Source organism: Benincasa hispida, chromosome 11 (genome assembly GCF_027475165.1).
Source record: "Benincasa hispida cultivar pf3 chromosome 11, pf3_genome.v1.1, whole genome shotgun sequence".
NCBI lineage: Eukaryota > Viridiplantae > Streptophyta > Magnoliopsida > Cucurbitales > Cucurbitaceae > Benincasa > Benincasa hispida.
Window position 1 is genome coordinate 44,060,454 of NC_143488.1, and position 21,618 is coordinate 44,082,071.

Consider the following 21,618-nt stretch of genomic DNA (forward strand, 5'->3'; position numbering starts at 1 on the left):
GCCGCCCTCACTTAAATAGTTAATTTCTTATGAATCCTCCTTTAAATGGTTAATTGGTTAGGAAGGATTCTTTAACTCTCTTAAATTAAATATAATTTCATATTAAGTTATTTAATTATCCATAAATTTGAAGTATACTTACCTCCTACTTTCATTTATATCTTGATACATGATTAGATGATATATTAATTTATTATTAATGTATTTTGTGTGCCCACATTATTCTTGAACGCTAATATGGCTATATATATAAATATATTAGTATTTATAGTTCATAATGGCTGGTTATGTCTTTTTTGAAGTCTCTATTATGAAATTGTTTTTTTTAAATAGTAATAATAATAATAATAACTATAAATGAACGTTCATCGCACGCACTCTCAGTTAAAAGAAATTCCAAACAAGAATTCCATCCCCAAAACCTCGTTTCTGCCTTCAGAGCTTTGGAAAGGCTTTGACCCACAAACCCATAAAGTTTCTTCCTTCTCCATTGCACGAAGAAGGAGACAGCCACAGCACAGCATAGCACAGACATGGCCCTTTGCTCCACCAGATTTCTCTTCATTCTCTTCATACTTTCAGCCATACCCATCGCATTTCTCATCTCCCTCGAGCTCTCTAACCCCCCTTCCCATGTCTATTACTACCACAGCACTGGCTACTTGAGGGAATGCGCCAAATGGGACGATCTCGGCCGCCGGTTCTTGGTCGGTTTCATGGGCGGCGGCGTCGGCCAGGTTTCTGTCCCTGATGATCACTCCCCGGAGGCCGTTCTTGAGGAAGTTCCCGTCATCAAAGATGCTGAGTTGCAGGGGAATGCTTCTCTTGGGATTGTTGTTGACCGTCCCAGAAATCGGCTGCTTGTGGTTGTCGCCGATTTGCTTGGCAACAAGTACAGCGGACTTGCTGCGTACGATCTCTCATTGTGGAAGCGGCAATTTCTGACTCGTCTTAGTGGTCCGAGTGAGTAATTGATCTTCAATTTCATTTTTCGTCTGTGAATTTTGAGGTTCATCCGTAACTCCGCTGCAAGAATTTCGCCCTTGCGTTTAGTCCTTTCCGGATAATTAGATCTCGATTCTCTTTCTTTTTTCTTTGTTTTCATCGCTTCCATGCTTGATATTAGCTAATCGGTTTGGATATAACATGCAAATAAATCGAGCTTAATTAAGAGGATGATGAAAGGGGAAAAAAAGTCAAATTATGGATGGTTGGAAGCCATTAAAACCCTTAGTCAAAATCTAACACGAAATGTACTTAGTTCCATTTCATAATACATAGTTAGCAATTCAAGTCTTGTTAGTGGAAGTTTAGTTTAAAGCCACTTTGTTAGGCAGAATATCATGCATCACAGGGTAACTGGTAAAAGAGAACAGAAGGACTTCAGAAGTTCAGCTTCAGTGGTTGTTGACAATATAACAGAAGCAGGAGGAAACTGAATTCTGATATATGCTTTTAGCTTTTTGAGATTCTTAGTTGGGAGGATTAAAATGGAAAAGTGGAAATTATGGAATTTTTGGAAGGTGTTTACTGTTCAACCATTTCATCAAAATCTATTTTGTTGAATTGCTGCTTGGCTCTATTTTAGCATTTACTTGGTGATACTGATAATAATGATTTTCTCTGAGGGAAATTTTTAATACATATTCTGTTCTCCTATCTGGATAGTTGGTCGTAAGTTGTAAGTTGTAACTCGTCTTGATCGAAATTGATTAGAATTTCAGTAGTGTTAAATCATCATTGATCCTAAGTTTAAGTTCTATTCTCCACATTATGATGTGCTTGGTGTTGTCATTTTAATGAATGTAAGTTTGACTGACCCATATGATTTAGAGTTCTATATAGGACAGATAAGTTTCAGCTTTTGTAATTGTCGATTATTTTCAGTCAAAACATTATACATTATACTAAGCCATGACATCCTGAGTTCCTGCAAAATTCTTGGAGACATTCTTTTCACTTTGATGTTGTGTGTGTATTATGTATTCAAGATGATCTGTTTTAAGCCTATGCAGATGATGAGAAATCCTTTGCGGATGATGTTGCTGTAGACTCCGAAGGCAATGCATATGTCACCGATGCCAAAAACAGCAAAATATGGAAGGTTGGAGTTGATGGCAAATTCATATCTATCATCAAAAGTTCTCTATTCATTCCAAAGGAGTGGTACAAAAACTTGGTTGGTTTAAATGGCATAGTTTATCACCCAGATGGTTTTTTGTTAGTTATTCATACATTTAGTGGAAATTTGTACAAAATAGATTTGGTGAAGGGGGAGGAAGTTAAGTTGATCAATGTAACTGGAGGCAGTCTTATGCTTGGAGATGGTCTAGATCTACTTTCTCCAACCAAACTTGTAGTTGCAGGAAACCCAGCAGGAAGGTTGGTGGAGAGCACGGACGGGTGGGAAACCGCTACTTTGGTGTCGACATGTTTGGGGCTCAAGCATCGGTTGGCCACGTCTGCAACCGTGAAGAATGGTAGGGTGTACCTCAGTCACATGATCGGTATCGGCTACCCAAAGAAGAAGCATGCTCTTGTAGAGGCAGTTTTTACTGCATAGGATGATTTTCTAGGACAGAATATTTGATGTAGGTTGAGAATACAGAAGAAAATTAACTTATTTCTGTTTGGGTTTGTGTTATTTTCAATTTGGAGATTGTGGAGAGATGGAAGGTACTTTAAATTTGAAACCATTGTTCATGGAACATGCTTTGTTTTCATTTTTCAAGGTGGAGATTTCTTATGAAAGACTTGCGTTAAAAATTCCTAGAAAGAAAAGGTGAAATGGATTCGATTCGGATTTCAGTGACATTGAATAAGTATTATTTAAAAAAAAAAAAAAAAAAAAGAAGTCTATTCGGCTAACCGATTTTATGTTTTTGGTCTTTGAAAATTAAGCTATATAAATGCAACTTTCACTCCTTTTTCATTATCTACTTTCTACTCATATTTTAAAATCCAATCACAAACTTTGAAAAGTAAAAAATAGGAATTAAAGTGTTTGTTTAATAAAGGTCAAAATATAATTAAAAAATGAGATTTTCAAAAATAGAAAAATAAGAAAAATTATTTATACAAAGTAGTAAAATTTAATTTCTTTATAGAGGTTGATAAAGATTCATAGAAGTCTATTAATGTCTATAATAGAAATGAATAGAAGTCTATAGTTGATATTATAGGATAAACGTGAATAGAATCTATCAATATCTATCAATGGTTTTTTTGTTATTTATGTAAATAGTTCGACATTTTTTCTATTTATAAAATTTTTTCTTAAAACAATTAGAAGAAGACGAGCATATTGAAAATTAAAAGCAAAGTTATTATCAGACAAGACATGAAAAAAGGACTAATTATCAAACCAAGAAAACAGTTAATTTTGTACGGAGAAAGTATAAATGTGATAGGACAATTTAAATTTTAGATAGGTTAAGATAAATAAATTAGTCCATCAAAGTGAGTATGTGTATGACTCAAGAAGTATATAGTATTTCATTCTAATTGTAATAGATAAATTAATAAGTCAATCCAAACAAAACCCAAAAAAGTTATTTTTATTTTAACCAAAAAAATATTTGTATTTTATTTCAAGAGGCATTTTATTATTATAATGGTTCCTCAGAGTTCTGAATAATTTATTGTAAGTAATAAGATGAGACAATTTGTGTACCTACCTACGTATCCATCCAGAAATATTAAATAAAAGAAAAAAAAAAATTAGGTATGCTAATTTGTTCTTTCTATTACTTGTTTATTTATAATGTAAATAAGTAAATGATTTTATTTATTTCCCAGCAATTATTTTCTGGTGTGCTGATTTGTTCTTTCTATATTTTGCTTTTTTATGTGCACTTGAAGTTAATATATTGGGTCAAATTTAAATGAAAGAGAATTATTTGAATATATAGATATACTAAAATTGAATTATTAATTTAGTTCTCAACCTTTTCAGGTTGTGTCCACCCTAAGTGTTAAGAAATTTCTAAAAGCATTTAATTGGTCCTCAATTTGAGGTCTGTTTGAATACATTTTCAAGTGTTTAATTTAAAAAATAAATCATTTTAAAAGAAATTAGAGTATTTGTCAACCATTCAAAATAGTTTTTGAAATGTATTTTAATGAGTTTTTATCAAGAGTATTTAAACAAAAATTAATTTTTCAGAAAACATTTTTTCTCAAATTAATCCAAATGGGCTCTTAATTTTGTAACTATACATTTTAAAAGTGTTTTCAAAATTCAAGCCTACATCTTGAGAAAAAAATGTTTTCATGTTTAGGATTTGGCTAAAGAATTCAAATGTTTATCGAGTAAAAATGAAAACCATGATTAAGGAATTGTGAAAAATTAGTATAATTTTAAAAAACCAATGGTAATGAAACAAGATTTTAACTTTCCATTTTGTGGCCAAACTAAGCATAGCACAATTGGCATCTAAAGTGTGTTGATAACCATGAGGTCTGCGGTTTTGAATCCCTCTCCTCCAGTATTCAAAAAAGTTCATTTTGTGTCTTTTTTATGGGAGAATTCAAATCTTCGATCAATTGGTAGATGATATATGACTTAATTGGTTTTTTAAAATAATATATAGCTTAATTAGTTGAGCTATATCAGGTTGAGGTTATGATATCAAGTTTTAAGTCCATTAATTTTTAACTTTGTATCTAGTAAGTCTCTAAACTTTAAACTATTTTTAATTTCTCTAAACTTTTAATTTTGTATTTTATTGGCCACTAAACTAATTTAAAGTATTTAATAAATTCCTAAATTTCGACTTTGTATATATATAGGTCATTGATCTTTCGATTATGTTCTAATAGGTTATTGACATAATCTATAGTTTGAAAAATTAATGTACTTATTGCACACAAAATAGAAAGTTTAGGCCTCAGTTAGTAATCATTTTGTTTTTTGTCTTTGTTTTTAAAAATTAAGCTTATGAACACTACTTCTATCTCCAAATTTCTTTATTTGTTATCTATTTTTCACCAATGGTTTAAAAAACCCAAGCCAATTTTTTAGAACTAAAAAAGTAGCTTCCAAAAAGTAGTTTTTGAAATTTGGAATTTGACTAAGCATTTGGTTATTGTAATTAAGAAATATGTAAATTATTGTAAAAAAGTGGATAAAATAGAGACTTAATTGTCCAAAACAAAAATAAAAAACCAAAGACTAAATGATTATCAAACAGACACTTAGTGATTTGTTATATACCAAATTCAATTTTATGTATAATAGGTTTACTAATTTTAAAAAATGAAAATGATCAAATATGCTATGGATATGTTAGACATAAAATTAAAAATTTAGGGATATTTTTTATGGTTTTAAAATTAAAGGGCTTTGAACCAAAATTAAAAATTAGGGACCTTATTTGACATGTGTAAAATTGAAGGACTTCTTAGATACAAAATACAAAATTCAGTATCATATAAGATATAAACATAAAAGTTCAAGGATGGAATATGTAATTTAATTTAATTTTTTTTTTTAATCATTGACATGAAATTGTGTCAGATAAACTCTCAATTTTCCAAATTTGTATTTAGTAAGTTCATAAAATTTGAAAAGTTTATAATTAGTCAATAATCTATAAAGATATAATTGAAATATCAAACATACTCTTAAAGTTTAAGAATTAAATAAAACATTGCAAGCTTACAAATCTATGTTAAAATATAACTTAATCTTTATACTCTCAAATTTTTTATTTTAGTTTATATATTTTTGATAAATTTCAAAATCAATTTTAACTGTCAATTTATTATTGATTCATTCAAAAATATATTTGGTCAATTTTAACTTTCATGCTTTAAGTTTTGAAAACATAAGTACATATATCTTTCTTGAAGGGTAATTATTATTATTTTATCCAATACGATAAAAATTAACTTTAAATTAATAATAAAAATTTATTCTAAGATTTATTGAAAATACATGAATTACACTTATATATATATGTTAAAAGTAAATAAATTAAAATAAAATGAATCAAGTCAAAGATTTATTACAAACATTTTAAATTTTAAAAGATCTCTATAAGTTTATGGGTTAAATTAATTGATTGTAAGATAAAAAAACCAAATAAAAGGACAATATAATAAATGAGTGTTTCACATGTGATTCCTATCATGGACAAATATGTGATGGAGATCCAAACTTTAGATTTTGAGAATTGAATTAGGGCTATTTTATAGGTACCCATCACCTGTTTTTAGTACAATAAGGATTAGAAAATTCGAACTACATATCTCACCTTTTTGTCGTTAATATCCATTTAAACTAAGCTCACGTAATCATTCTTTTCATTCTTTTAAATAAATAATGAACTTGTCAAAAATTTTAAGTTATAAGTCCGAATTGAAATCAAATTCATAACGGTCATTTGTTTAAGACGCTTATGAAATAATCAATTTATCCTATTGACTTTGAGCATATAGCTTTAATTGTATAGTATATCAAAATGTGGGAACAAATCGAAAACTACAAGCTACCACTAATAATGTAGTAAAGTTGGAAAGTTTGATTGAAATATAGCTATAATTATATAGTATGCACATACAAATAGCAAAAAAGAAGGGGGGAAAAAGGCAGCATATGGACTTTAAAACTACTATCCCAAACACATATTATTAAAATCTACAGATTAATTTAATTAACCCTTAGACTAAACAACTTTTTGATAAATTAATTCAACATCCAAAACACTTATTGAATATGATAAGGACGATTAAAGTGCATAATTTAAGAAATTAATTATTATCATAAGTTGATATTTTGATCTCTCATTTCATAGCTAGTGAACTATAAAAATATAAAAAAGAAAACTAGTATACTCTCGTACTTTAGTTAAGATCTCTTCAAATTCGTTAGATACGTACATCAATAAAAGAAAAAAAGATAAAGTGTGTGAAAAATCAATATGAGTAGAACTCAAATGACATAAACTTGTACTATCAACTTTAAAGTTTGAAGTTTGATCCTTCACTTTATATATTATCAAATAAATAAATAAATAAGATGTATAAAAAGATTAGCATGTTCCTTCATGTACAAACTTATAGATAAATATAATACACACAAAATTTTGAAGGATTCAAATTTAAATAGACTAAATAAAACAATTTAGGCTTCTTAAAAAATACATAATGTTTGATAATCATTTAATCTATGATTTTTTATTTTTGAAAAATTAAGCATATAAACACTCATTTCATCTATGAACTTTGTTATTTTATTATCTATTTTAAGGAATTGCAAAAATCAAGATAGGTTTTGAAATTAAAAAATAATTTTTAAAAACTTGCATTTATTTTTAAAATTTAGAGAATTCAAACGTTTAGTTAGAAAGAATGAAAAACATAATAATTTAGAGTGTGTTTAAGACAAGAACTATTTTAGGATTATAATAACCAAATTTTGATATAGAAATACTATTTTGTATTTTCCAATTAACTATAGTCAACACGGTTTAAAAATCTTTATTTACTACGGTATTTACTATTTGTTACCGTTTTTACTATTTTACTTTCATCATTTTTTTTATTCTTTAATATACTGTTTACTATTTCATTCTCAAACTAAAATAGTTTACACCTCAAACATATGCTATTATAACCCAAACTAAAATAATCTACACCCAAACACAAACTATAATAATTTAGGACTAAAATAACCAACTTTTTGCCCCAAATATCTCCTTAGTAAATAAGTTATAAAAAAAGTAGTAAAGTTTAAAAAAAATCTAATGATTATCAAATAAGCCTTAAATATTGAGATTGGATGTACGTACTTTATAATATATATCTTCTTCCCACAATTGCGGAATACTTATTTCTAAAAAGATTTTTTTTTATTGAGAATTTTCATTTAAAAAGACTTCTTTAAACTAATCTTTATATTTATATACACACAGACAAAAATATTTTAATGTGTTTTTTTAAGATACAAAGAAAATCAATTTAAACTATGCTCACTTGTTGAGATATATATTTAATTAAATATAACTAGTTGAAATATATATCTTTGGCAAAATTTGTAATCTAAAAAAGAAAATCATATCTATAATTTAAAAAAATATAATATAAAATCTTAGTAAAATCCACATGAACCGTTGTCATTTGATAATCAATTTAAAGGTAACAGTACATAATCAAATTCAGTTTCAACTTACAGCAATCACTATTCAAAATACCAATTCATTCCCATTTGACAATTTAGTTCACAAATCTTCCTAAAACAACAAAATTTCATCTCTGTTATTCATTCTCATAGCTTCTTCTTCTAAAGAACAATTCTCAGTAGCGCTTTTTCATGGGCTGTTGTTATTATCCCAAACTTATCTCCGAAGAAAATTAACATTTTTCTAATTGCTCCATGTTAGTGATTGATGGAGTGGAGCAGTTGAGCCCTCAGAGAACTTCCCCACTAACAAACCCCATTTTTTCAAATCGCTTTGCTCGTCTTCATCGTCTTTATTCGCTGTCGCTCTGTTTTTGCCTCGATCTTTGGTGTGACACAGCTATAGTTTCTTGAGCTCCAACAAACCCTTTTTGCAAGTGAGAATCGATGGAGCGTCAAAGAAGCTTCGTCGTTAAACCCACTAGATTCTTGGTCTTCACTTTCATAATCTCATCGTTTATCATCTTCATCTCATTTATTTCCCTTTGGATCGTTAATAATTCCCCTGCTCGCCCTGAGAATTTTTTGTTCTTCAACAGAACTACCCCAGTTACAGTGAGCTTTTTCAGACCTGTGAATCTCCAAACGGTTAATAGTTTCGGGAGGAATTTCTCAAGAACTGACGCGATTACTACTCATTTGGTGGATGCCCATTTGAGGAAATCTGAAAATCTTTCAACCCATTTGAAGAAACCTGATAATGTTACTGGGTATGGTGGGATTCCGGTTCCCGACGAGCAGAGGAAGGAGGACGCCGCGGAAGAAGGGAGGAATGATGGCGGCGGTGATGGAAATACCACCGAGGTCCGGCCAAGCGGCGGCGAGAGTTTGGTTAAGAAAGTGGAAGTGCGATTGCCCATTAGCGAGAGGATTGAGAAGAAAGATGTGAAAATTTCATTGGAGAAATTAAAATCCCCAAACAAGATAGTGAGAACAGAATCTCATCAGTGCGATTTAACAAAAGGGAAGTGGGTTTATGATGAGAGTAACCCAATTTACTCGAATAGTTCGTGTCCTTTTATTGATGAAGGTTTTGATTGTGAGGGCAATGGAAGAATGGATTTAAACTACAAGAAATTGAAATGGCAACCCCAAGATTGTGGTGCTTACAGGTATGTTCATCTTCACTTTTTAATTGCTTAATTTTGGCAAAGAAATCCTTCAAAGAAAATGGTTTCTGGATTTATGAATGTGACCTTTTAATGAAAGGTTTAATGCAACAAAAATGCTGGAACTGATTAGAGGGAAGAGGCTGGTTTTTGTGGGAGATTCAATTAACAGAAACCAATGGGAATCTATGCTTTGTATGTTGTTTGTTGCCATTAAAGATCCAAGGAAGGTCTATGAAACTCATGGCCGAAGAATCACTAAGAAGAAAGGGAATTATAGCTTTAAGTTTGTGGTAATTCATTATAACTTGAAGAGTTCTTTCTTCGTTGTAGTTTTTCAGTTGTTGATGTCTGATGTTTCTCTTTGAAGGATTACAAATGTACTGTTGAGTTCTATGTGTCACATTTTCTTGTTCACGAGGACAAGGCAAGGTTGGGACGGAGACGAATACAGACACTGCGAATCGATACCATTGATCGAGGATCGTCGAGATGGCGGGGAGCTGATGTTTTGGTATTCAACTCTGCCCATTGGTGGTCCCATTACAAGACAAAATCAGGGTTGGTTTCTTTTTCCATCAATGTTCTATTAGAAGCAATGTCCTATTCATTTTGACTGGTTCCATGTTATTTGCATTCTTAGGCGATTCCTATACATTTACAGCTCTTTCAGCCATGTCAATGCTTACTTAGAGACAGCACACTATGAGCCCATTTCATTGATAAGAAAATAGGAAGAAAATGAGAAGCATTTCTTATTAGCTCTTCTAGACTTGGTGAAAGTCACACTCTCACTATTCTTATGGCACAAAATGTTGTGTGGTCTCTTTCAATGTCTTCTTTCCTATAATGACATCGATCATCGAACAAATTGCGATCCCAATTGTCTAAAACTCTATTATGATGGTGTGGTTTTATTATAGGATCAATTACTACCAAGAAAGAGACCAAGTTCTTCCTCGACTCGATGTAGATATCGCTTTTAGAAGAGCTCTGACAACTTGGGCAACATGGGTCGACAAGTACATCGATACAAAGAAAACCCGAGTTTTCTTTCGAAGTTCAGCACCATCCCATTTCAGGTATTTACACTTTCAGTAGCTCCAAAGACGATCTACTCAGTTGCTGAGTGTTACATGTGATGCATTTGAATAGGGGAGGGCAGTGGAATTCAGGTGGGCATTGCAGAGAAGCAACAGAGCCTCTAAATGAAACATCAAGCTTGCATCCTGAAAAGAATGTGATTGTAGAAGATGTCATAAGTCAGATGAAAACTCCAGTTACTTTGTTGAACATAACTGGTTTATCAGATTTCCGGATCGATGGCCATCCGTCTGTGTACGGGAAATCGTTTTTAAATAGGAAGTTGTCTTCAAGAGGAGGTGAAGATTGCAGCCATTGGTGCCTGCCTGGTGTTCCTGATACATGGAATGAGTTGTTGTATTTCCATCTGAAATATAAAGACATGGTGAAATGAATTATTTTTGACAATGTGTACAGAATCATTCTGTTTGTAGACGAACGAGCGTTCGAGCAGAGCGAGTGAAATCTCCATCGGTCTCATCAATTGGCAAAGGTGTTGACATATTCTTCATTCGTTGCTCATTGATTCATGGTTGAAGCTGAAGAATTATAGGCTTCAAGTAAAAAAGTGATTTGATACTTCAAATTCTTTTCTCCATTGTAAGTTTAAAAGAATGTGAATAAAGCCTTGTTCAAGAAACCATTCTTACAACTAAAGAGCCTAACGACCTTCAACTTCAATATTCTCGATTTTGAGGATCTTTGGAGCATAATCTTTCAGTTTTGAGTTGGAAGTGGACCATAATAATTACTTAAAAATATTATCTATTATCTATGATAAATAATTAATTATCAAGAGGTAGCAACAAAAAGAAAGTTAACAAAATATTCTCTATTTTTTTATACCAAAATTATAAAATAAAAAATATAATAAATTTCCGATCGTACTTTCTCGAATTGAAATCTCAATTTTCTTTCTTTTTCTTTACAAACATGTGAAATGGCTTGATTTGCCAACTAATGATGAATTCTACGCATATTCTATGCATTAAAGAGATGAAGGATTGAATCTCTAATCCTAAGAGATAAACTGTATGCCAATTTTTTCATAAAAAAAAAATTATGTTTCTAAAAATTTGTATACTTGTATCTTATAAATCTCAAATTTTCAAATTTGTATCCAACTAGTTTATAAACTTTCAAATTTTTAGTCTAAGAGATTCTAAACCTTTTTTATGTTATTCAAATTTCAAAGTTAACCAACTTAGCAAACACATCCAAAAGTTAGTCTCTATTGAAAACAAATTTACAAAATGCATTTAATAATTTATTAGACATTTTTAATGTTTAGATATGACTTCCATACGTGAATCCAAAAATGATCAACTAAATTTGTAATTTAATATATATTTTCCTTTGCCAATTAAGGAAAAAATGAACTAAATTCTATAAGAAAAATTCCTAATATCTAAGTAGTTGTGGCTAAAGTAAAAGATTTGATCAAACTTTGGAGATCAAAATATTTGATATTCATATTTCCAGTCATTTTTTAGGCATCATCAAAATAATATTAATTCAGCTGGATTAAATTATTAATTTTTATTAATTTAGTTTCACTGCACTAAAAGATTCATAAACTTTTAAAATTATTTAACAAAGTCCAAGTCTCTGATATTTAAACATGTTAAATATGTTATTAAACTTTCAATTTAGACAACAAATCTAATAAAACATGAAAAAAATTTAATCGTATCCAATAAGTTACACCTTTTAAAATTCAAAAATCTATTTGACACAAACTTAAAAGTAACAAATTTATAATTTAACTCAATATATATAATCCGATGACACACGCAAACTTCCCTCATAAACAAACGTCATAAAGAGTGTTGATGTGCAAATCAGATTTCCTGACTTGCATAAAATGATTCTGAATTTGGTACACAATTACATAATGTTATACATTATTTCCCACTATTTATTAGGGCTTTGTATCATTACCCCTCAAATAATACTATGCATATTAACATGTATGATTATTTCTATAACAACTTAAAAGCAACCCCATTATTTGACACACTGTTTGTTCTCCTAATAAGCAAGCAAGGATATGGTTTATGCATCCAAACCTTTTCAATGGAAAATCAATGAGATTGGTGTTTCTTGGCTCTCCCTTGGGAAATTGACGCATCATCTCTCTTGGAACCCTCGGGTCTTCGAGCCCATGCAGGCGCTTGATCGGGTCCATAGCGGTAATCGTAGAAAAGCTCCTCACTAGCTTCAATATGCTCCTTGGCAAAAATGCCTACCCTATGATCTCCTGCCACCAATATTACCTGTACAAGCCAACAAAAGACCAACTCTTTCCTTCCTTTCTTTTTTGGATAAAACCATAACATGAAGAGATCTCTATGAATTTCAGATTTGATGGGGGCGTTCCTGAAATTAGCTTACCTTTGCATAGCAGTTGGGGTTCGATGAATGATTTGCAAACTTTAGCTTATCTCCTTTACGATAGGCATCAAGAACATACTGTGGAAATAGAAAGCTGCTGATATTTAAAACATGTTGTAATAGAGTTTAAAGGGCAGCGATCAGAAAAAGCTTCAATCACTAATTGATCCAAAAGTTTAAGCTAATGGGTGAACGTGAATTTAATATTATACTATTTAACACTCTTCCTCACTTGTAGGCTTCAAATATGTAAGACCCAACATGTGGAAATCAATATTAATTGGAGAGAAAATAACATTGTACCAAAAACATAATCTGATGAATGAAGAAAACTTTAATATTACATTATCTACCAGAGTTTGTGGTCTATCCAGGGTTCCCAAAGTAACCTTATTAAGATATAGAAGGTATAAAATATGCATATATAATAACTGTGAGAGAAGCCGATTTACCTGATCATTCAAGTCAAAAAGGAAAGAAGAGTTTGCACGATCGTAAATTTTTCCTCGCTTATCTGCTTCCCGGTGTGAGATTAATTCTCCGGTATATTCTCCCAGATAATCATTCTTGTTGACAGAGTTCTGAAAGCACGTTTTCCCCTGGTTCAGAATATTATTTAAACACAAGAATGGAAAACAAAAACTAGTGTCCAACCTTCAAAAACGCTCCCCATCCAGCAACATCAGACTTACCCAGGAGAATCTGGAAATTTAGAAAATAATATATATTAAATGTCATAATCATAGTTCTTAAATAACTTCCGAGAGATTGCAGTCATGAAGTCTTTGTATTTCTCACTCTCTGCTGTTGCCTTAGGAGGAGTCTCATGTTACCACACTGGCCATCTCCCTGTCTAGGTGGCTCTCCCAATGATCCGTCACCACAACTAGTACATTCAACATATAAGCAGGCATCGTTAGGGAGCAGAAAAGTTTATATATATAAGAGCGCTAAAAATCCTATCATATAACAAGTTCCAACGACCAATTTTGGACTGCAAATTAACAATGCGTGAGTTTATGAATACTCATGCTTCCTAAAGAGTAAAGTAAGACAGGTTGATCATAGTGGATTTAAAAAATGTATGAACTTCCCATGGCATCAATGTTCTAAGTAATCTGTGCACCATTCCGTCCCTGGGAAATTATCCAAGGAAATCTCTACAAATAATAAATAATACATCTAAAGGTGCAGGTGCAATCTTTTGTGTGAAGATTGTGGCTCCAAAATAAATCCGAGTAAACCAAGATGGACCAAAAATGTTCTAATCTTCAGTGAAGTTGCTAACAAACTTCTGCATAAGCATTCACCAATATATATGAATATCCATCAGAAGTACAAGTGTTTGACGCTCAATACCTGACCCAGCAATTTCGGCATACATCAGGGTCACATTCACGTCCAGCAGCAAAGCATGGGCACTGCCTGCTTCTGCATTGACTCTTGGCACAGTGACATCCCCTGAACCTATTTTTGCAACTTTTTGAGCACCTGATATGAAATTTAAATGCAGGTTTAGCTGATGAGGTCTTTCCAGAAAGAAAAGTCTCGTAACTTTCAGGAAACAAAGAAACCTTTTAACTAGAAATAAACGATTGAAATATTGTTGAACCAACCAAGAATTAGAAAAATCATACCCACAATATTTTTCACAGCAGGTCCCATTGTGAAGACAAGGGCATTGCTTTCCACAAGAAGACAAGCATCCACATGGTGTATATTGCTTACAAGATTGATTTTTTCCATCAACAATCCTTTTCCAAAAAGACGGATGACCAGCAGATTTCCAAGAATATTTGAGCTTCCGTGCTTTTCCTCTTTTACGAAGTAGCCGTGATCTAATTCGCATATCCTGTTCCTAACACAAGGGAGACGAGGTGACTGGAAACATTAGGATTAAATTTTGTCTTCATAGTGCAATTATAAATTATTGCAGAAATAAAAAATTATTTCATTCATATGTAGTTTACCGTATAGTCAATATCAGCTTTTCCATTGTCATCTGCATTTGAACTTGGCATGCTGCTTGATCTGTTCGATGTTGAAGCTCCACCATTGTGCATGTAATTGAACACCTCCATGCAAGTCTTCAATCCAGAGAGTAAGTTTCTTGATATAAGGCAACTACAACAAAAAATTTAAATATAGAAATGAAAAAGGTCTTAAGGAAAATAGTCAGATTAATCTACAACTAATCGACAAAATAGAATTGAGTTCCATTTAGAGAAACAAATATGAATACGACTCTATTATGCATGACAATCCCAAAATTTCAGGTATTTTTTCATGTGAAATTCACAAAGAATAGATAATAGCTGACTAATTAGTTGACCATACCCATACAGACAAATTAACTTATAAAATATATAGCACATTAAGTAATCCAAAGTTTATGAAGGAAGATTCGCATCTCAAAGATCTTCATAGCCTTAAAACCAACATCAAATTTTACTGCATAGCTGCATCCCCTTTCCTTTACAAAAGAATTATGCTTTTTCTAATTCGAGGGAACTCCATCCTCACATTTTGATTCACACTGCTTGATCTTCTTTCCACTCTTTCCACTCTTTCCTCCTCTATGTTTACTACACAGAATCTGAATAATATGGTAGATAATAGTAGAATTCATCTTTCAGCAAATACATTTCTTTTTATAGGAAACTTATGAACATAAACATCTTTCAGCAAATACAATAACGGGAGATCAATGCTCGAAAAAGTATCAGATGCAGTAAGTGACTATTTCCAGGATCAAATGACACCTCTACTAACAACTGAAATGGTAACTTCTCAAAACTAAAACAACACAAAATTATAATACTATCTTAACTACTGACTTTATATGCAGAAATTGTAAGGACCTACTTGTTTATTTCTGTTACTGAAGGTATTTACTACCATCTAGTATACATAAGCATCTTTACTAAGTATAAGGACCCACCTGTTTCTTCCAAATATCTCTATTCCCTTCATGTACAATTCCTTTTCCATGAGCTTCCACTCGGAACTTCCACTCATTCCTTCAACAGGTTCTCTGACAGTTTCAGCTGACTGCTTCGAGGTTGATAAACCTCTGACTTCTACAGTGTCAGATCTGCCAGTATCCTGCAAATTATTGCATGAAGTAATATCGGAGGGAGAAGTTTTCTCCTTAGCCTGTTCACTGGCTTCACCCAAAGTTATTGCATTTCTTTGAAGTTCATCTTTTTGAAGTCCATGAATATCCTCATGACTACAATTGATGCTGGTAATTCTAGAGATGGTTTCAGTAGAGGCATTCGCAACATCCATGGCTGACAACATCTTTTGTTTCTTGCAATCTTGAAATTTATCGGAAATTAACTCAGGGTCATTTGATACTGAATCCTTAATTTGGTTCTCCACGGCCTTCTGCTTTGCCCCAGTTTCAGGATGGGTTGTAGTCCCTATAGATGTATCTGAATTCATGCCTACGGTCACCTCAGACACAGAAATGCCTTTAGATGTACTGGACGACAGTTTTCCAGTAACAGATCTTTCATCTTGTATGATGTCAGCATCCACATGAGCACTTGACTCTTCAGGTTTGGATGATCTTGGCCTCTTGCTTCTTCGTTCTGGATTTTTGCTCTGTGTTTGCTGCAAGTAATGAATATATGAATGTAAAAAGTGAGGGTTTGGCAAGTATTTTACAGCAAAGAAACAGACTTGGACATCAAACCTGAAAGCAACTTTGCAAGAACACAGCGTTATTACAGGAATTAGCAAGTTGTAGATAAATATAAGCAAGAGATCCAGCAAAATAACAGTATAGAAGTAGATGCTAAATAACAGTATAGAAGACAAGTGCTCAGGAAATTCAGCATGCCATCAACTAGTGGTCTTATCATGTATCTTACACTAATTAAGCATATCTGACTCCAACATGATGCAGAACACTCCTTCCTTCGTTGAACTATTAGAGATAGTTTCTGAAACAACTGAGTTGTTTGAAGGGTATGAGTTGGACAGAAAAGTTACGAGCACAAAAGTGGTTCATGGTATAGGACATTTAGATAAAAGACGAAATTTTACCTCAAGGAAACATCTGTTACTGCAAGGTTTTCTTTCTTCCTCATGATCAGGCCAATAGAGCTGCTTCTCATTCTGTCAGACATGATTCCCAGTGAACTCGTGGAAAGAGAAACAATTACATAAGCTACAACAGCCAAGAAGAAATGTACAATGAAATTGCTTACCGGATAGATTAACGACTGAGAACATCCATGTAGATGGCAATCAAACAGCTGTCAGTGCGATGCAATACAACAGATGAGCAAGAGCATTATCAGAAACCTTTGAATGTAGCAAATGGCTACATAATATTAGTTATTATTGATTGAACAAAACTTTTTAGTTCCTAAAGTATGACTCACTTTCAGTTTATTCTTGTCTTCTAACCCTTTGATTTTGTCTCCAAGTTTTTAGTTGATATTAAATTGGTATTTAATTTTTACTATCAGGAGAATTAAGATAACTAACACTGGTTTTCTTTACAGGAAAATTCTAGATGATATGGATTTAAAATTTTCAAGGATCAAAATAGAGCGTAAAAAACACAAGGGACCAACATGAAAAATAAGGGGCAAAAACTACTATAACCAGTATTGCTTAAACAAATGATGTCTGAACCAAGAGATTAAAAAATCCCTTACCATACAGCGACGACAAAAGAGATTGTCAAAAGAATCTAATGTTGAACTGAGGCTCTTGTATAAAGATATTCCTTTGTCAGACTTAAATTCTTCCAAAACTTTAGAACTCAAATCTGTTTCGTTATTTCTTTCCTTAAGTACATTATACCGCTCCTGAAAATCACAGAAAAGGTTTGATTCAAGCAATAGAAAGGATGAAGGCTCCAATTAAGTTCTTTGACAGCTAAATAACCTCGTGCATGCATAAATACACGCGCGCACACACACATATATCATGCAAATATATATAATACATATGTATGCATGTATATTCAGCACTTCAATAGACAGTGTGTTTCACCATTTTTATCCAGATTACCTGGATTTCTGATGTGGTACAGCCAATAGAATGACTTAAAATTTGAAGTACATTCTCGCCTACTCCATGTTCCTGAATAATGATCCTGGAAATACAAAAAAGGAAAAAGAATTTGAGCTTAATGCTCTATGCGGGTTCTAATTTAAAATATATATATATAAGCAGGCATAGCCACATCAATTCATTTTCCCACATATTTGGGTCATGCATTGCCTCCTCAGCATAGAAAACAGCAAACAGGTCAAGTACTCAAGTTCATCTGATCTCCTAAATAGAAATGTACCAACAATCTAGGAATACAATAAACAAACAGGAAGAAATGTATGAATAGTTGCAGATATGGGATCCTGAAATGACGACCAGCACAGGGGGAAAAAACCAGCTAAAAATCACCTCTGAATAATTAAGCAATTGTATGAAGAACCAGGAAATACAGTTCATATCAACTCATACATTGCAAGGAATATATAATTCAGCTCACCATAACACACGGTCTTCACCTTCAGAAAACTCATGTTTTTCATCCTCTGGTTCTGCAAGTTCTTCCTCACTGTCACTACAAATCAAGGCTTCACTGCCATGCTGATCATAATAAATGCGTCTTCTACCAACTACTGACTGGTCTTCAGCCATTCTCTGATTCCTGTGCTGCGAGAGACAAATTTGAGATAGATATGATAGATATACAACAACAAAGTACTTATTCTTAGTAGCTGCAGGCATAAATCTGTGTTATTCAACAAAAATAAAAAATATATATATATATAATTTCTTATTCAGAAACAAAGACAACTACATGAATATCCATCACCAGACAGCTACAGCCCATTTTAAAGGGAAAAATGACCAAAGTATCTCAAACAATAGTATACCTGTCCAAAAATATCCACGTTGTGTAAGGAGGCAACTTCTCAATGTATGGAAGTTTAATACTGATGGAGAATACAACATCCTGATTGCTAATGTAGTCCTTATCTCCAACACCATAAGCAATCCCGGATAACTTACACAGAGGAAGCTCCATCCTCGAGAGAAGCATTTTCCCCCTCCTATTTTCTTCTACAAATGATAGGGCATCTCTAGAAGTTCTAGATATCGCCTGAGCAACGTTACTTGCAAGCCTCTGTGCATTGTTCTCAAGCTTTTCCTGCACAACCATAATACGATTTTGTTTTTTGTTTCACTCTTTTTCTTGGATGTCGAAGGTTTGCAGTAGTAGTAAAATATCAAATAGAATTCCCTGCAACATACCTTTACTGAAACAAATCTCTCCGCTTGAATTTGCGTTTTGAGCATATTTACCCGGTCTGTTAAAGACCCAATAACAGTAGATTGGTCTCCCAGTGCAATCTGTAATCAGGTGGGGGAATATACATAGACATACGATCATATATTCAGGAACAAAATGAAACAATTAAACTCTCAAATCAAAAAGCTTAGATCATCATCACTTTACGATTGTGCAACATAGAAATTAAGAAGAAGATAACATCCACCAGCAAAAAAAAAAAAAAAAAGAAAAAAAAAAGAAAAGAAAAGAAAAAGAAAACATCCGCCGTGTTATCTGTAGAACCTCTAATTCCGAAATTTCAAACCATGGAGGCCAAGCAATTTCATATGGATGTCAAATAAAAGGATGATCGATTGCTAGCTTAAACGACCATCAACTTAGAAGAAGGAAAAAGTGCAACGATGGAGAAGTAGAGGGGAAGGGGAAAGACTGACAGTGAGTTCGGCGTCGGAGTCGATTGGGTTGGACACCATGGTTGGCGCATTGAGTGTGGTCTGCAACTCGGAAGAAGGAAGAAGGGAGGTTAAGGAAGTTTAGGTAATTCTAAAACCGACACGTAAGGAAGAAAGTGACGTGGCTCCACTTAGAAATGGGAATCCAGGACGATTGGGAGCACTGAAATTGGAGAAATATTTTACCCCAACCTCCCATAAAGTCCATAAACTATTTGCGGTAATTGTGCTACATGCCCCTCAAATATTATATTTGTCAAAATGACCCAAATCTAAGCAAACTTATGTACCCTTTTTTGTTTGGGTAATGATGCTTGGTTTTGTCGAACCAATGTGGAACAAAGTGTGAACGATAGAATTGGAATAAAGAGGAAGAAAAAGGAAGAAATGAGACTTTTTAGGTCCAAATACAATTTTACATTCAACTTTTTAACAAAAGTAACCTTTTTGGCTTTGTTTGGTAACGGTTTTGGTCTCGTTTGATAACAGTTTCATTTTTTTTATTTTTTTTAGAAACTTAGCCTATTTTCTATTGAATTCTTACTATTATTTACATATTTCTTAAGTACAAAAGTTGAGTTTTTAGCCATACTCTAAATTTTTAAAACTATATATTTTTTTTTTTGTTTTTAAAATTTGACTTGGTTTTTGAAAATATTGATAAAAACGTAGGTAATAAAACAAGAAATTTAGGGATGAAATGAGTGTTTATAGGCTTAATTCTCAAAAACTAAAAACAGAAAACCAAAAGGTTACCAAAACAAGGCCTTCGTTTCTAGTTTTCTGTTTTTGAAATTTATCATATTTTTCTATTTTTTAATTATAGTTTTCATCTTTGTTAAGAAAATACTTGAATTCCTAGTCAATTTCTAGAAACAAAAACAAGTATTTGAAAATTACTTATTGAAACATTAGTAGAGAGTGGTTTCTTTTTTAGTACAACAATTTAGGGTTGAGGGATTTAAATTACATACCTCGTGATTACTAGCACACTTCGATGCCAATTGAGTTATGCTCGCTTTGGTTAGTAGAGAGTGGTTAATAAAACATAGAAATTTATGAGTGAAAATAGTGTTTGTAACTTAATCTTAAAAAAAACAAAAGAAATTAAAAACCAAATAGTTATGAACGGGTCTTACTATATTGTTGTGGGTAATTCAACATCAAGCAAGGATGGAAACAACTAAATCAAAACGACAACAAGATTCGGGTTGATTGAAAGTGACATCCTAAGACCAAAATATGCCTAGAGAAGGGGGATGGTCTGGGCTTAGGTCTAAGCCATCGTGTTCGGTCTCGACCAAGGCCAAACTTGACAAAATACCTAATGGGGCATGCCTCATGCATGCCTCGACCCTAGGAATCGTCATAGGCCCAAAATAGGACTAAAGATCGACCTTGACCAACCCTAGCAAAAGGCCAAACGGGATGTGCCCTTCACACACATTCAACCTAGTGAGTTAAAGGATAACCCTACAGCAATTGTAAAACTCTATTGGCAAGGACCTAGGTCAACTACACCTATAAATACATCATGATATCTCCAAGGAGATAAAAGTCCATTCTAATACTCATACTCTCTACTTACTACACATATATACTTTATGACTTAAGCATTAGAACCTATGTGACAAACACCACATTGGTGCAGATCTTTTCTTCTTGTAGGTGACACCACACAAATGCAAACAAGCGGAAATGTCGAACTAATAAAATCCCAAATAATGGGTGTTGTCCTCAAGGATTCATGTTAAAATTCTTGCTTAGCTATTGCTATTGACCTACCAATTTTATCTAGCCAAATGACAAATTGATTCAATATTGAAATCGAAATAAACAATAAAACAATTCTAACAATTCAATTGGATATTGATTCCAGGGTGTTGCTTCATTATAAATTTCCAAACAGTCATTAACATACATATCAGTGATTTAGATTGAATGAGTTTAGAATTCTGAATCTCTTCCAAATGATTATATTAGTGCAACATTACAAACCTTCAATTGCAGCCCTTTCTTGTTTTCCAATCATTTACATGCATTGTTAAATAACAATCTAATCTATCATGTCTAACT

General features: G+C 32.5%; 3 protein-coding genes across 14 annotated transcripts; 2 read left to right on the forward strand and 1 right to left on the reverse strand.

Moving 5' to 3' along the window:
• The first annotated feature begins 335 nt into the window (after positions 1-335).
• Positions 336-2,751, forward strand: LOC120089778 (Calcium-dependent phosphotriesterase superfamily protein). The gene is made up of 2 exons (XM_039047172.2): positions 336-963; positions 2,016-2,751. Exons 1-2 carry the CDS (start codon positions 534-536, stop codon positions 2,561-2,563), a joined length of 978 nt encoding a protein of 325 aa, XP_038903100.1. The 5' UTR covers positions 336-533; the 3' UTR covers positions 2,564-2,751.
• Positions 2,752-8,116: 5,365 nt separating this feature from the next.
• Positions 8,117-11,014, forward strand: TBL6 (TRICHOME BIREFRINGENCE-LIKE 6). Its single transcript, XM_039047077.2, has 5 exons — positions 8,117-9,294; positions 9,392-9,584; positions 9,662-9,852; positions 10,215-10,373; positions 10,447-11,014. Exons 1-5 carry the CDS (start codon positions 8,570-8,572, stop codon positions 10,766-10,768), a joined length of 1,590 nt encoding a protein of 529 aa, XP_038903005.1. The 5' UTR covers positions 8,117-8,569; the 3' UTR covers positions 10,769-11,014.
• A 1,189-nt stretch (positions 11,015-12,203) lies between these two features.
• On the reverse strand, positions 12,204-19,720 carry SWN (SET domain-containing protein). 12 transcript variants are annotated; one of them, XR_016524577.1, is made up of 18 exons: positions 19,525-19,685; positions 19,051-19,149; positions 18,672-18,946; positions 18,281-18,442; positions 17,800-17,884; positions 17,442-17,594; positions 16,986-17,033; positions 16,822-16,893; positions 16,647-16,727; positions 15,710-16,386; positions 14,739-14,892; positions 14,410-14,620; positions 14,128-14,259; positions 13,567-13,654; positions 13,423-13,470; positions 13,221-13,349; positions 12,769-12,846; positions 12,204-12,650 (listed from the first exon to the last, which is right to left on the reverse strand). XR_016524577.1 is itself a non-coding variant. In XM_039048749.2 (18 exons), the coding sequence occupies exons 1-18, from the start codon at positions 19,561-19,563 to the stop codon at positions 12,459-12,461; spliced, it is 2,733 nt and encodes a 910-aa protein (XP_038904677.1). In that variant the 5' UTR covers positions 19,564-19,708; the 3' UTR covers positions 12,204-12,458. The 12 variants fall into 12 exon arrangements, 8 of the variants coding, with proteins under 8 accessions (XP_038904677.1, XP_038904678.1, XP_090163344.1 ...); XR_016524576.1 differs by having other exon boundaries at positions 14,410-14,626; XM_039048749.2 differs by having other exon boundaries at positions 14,406-14,626; positions 19,525-19,708.
• Positions 19,721-21,618: the final 1,898 nt, after the last annotated feature.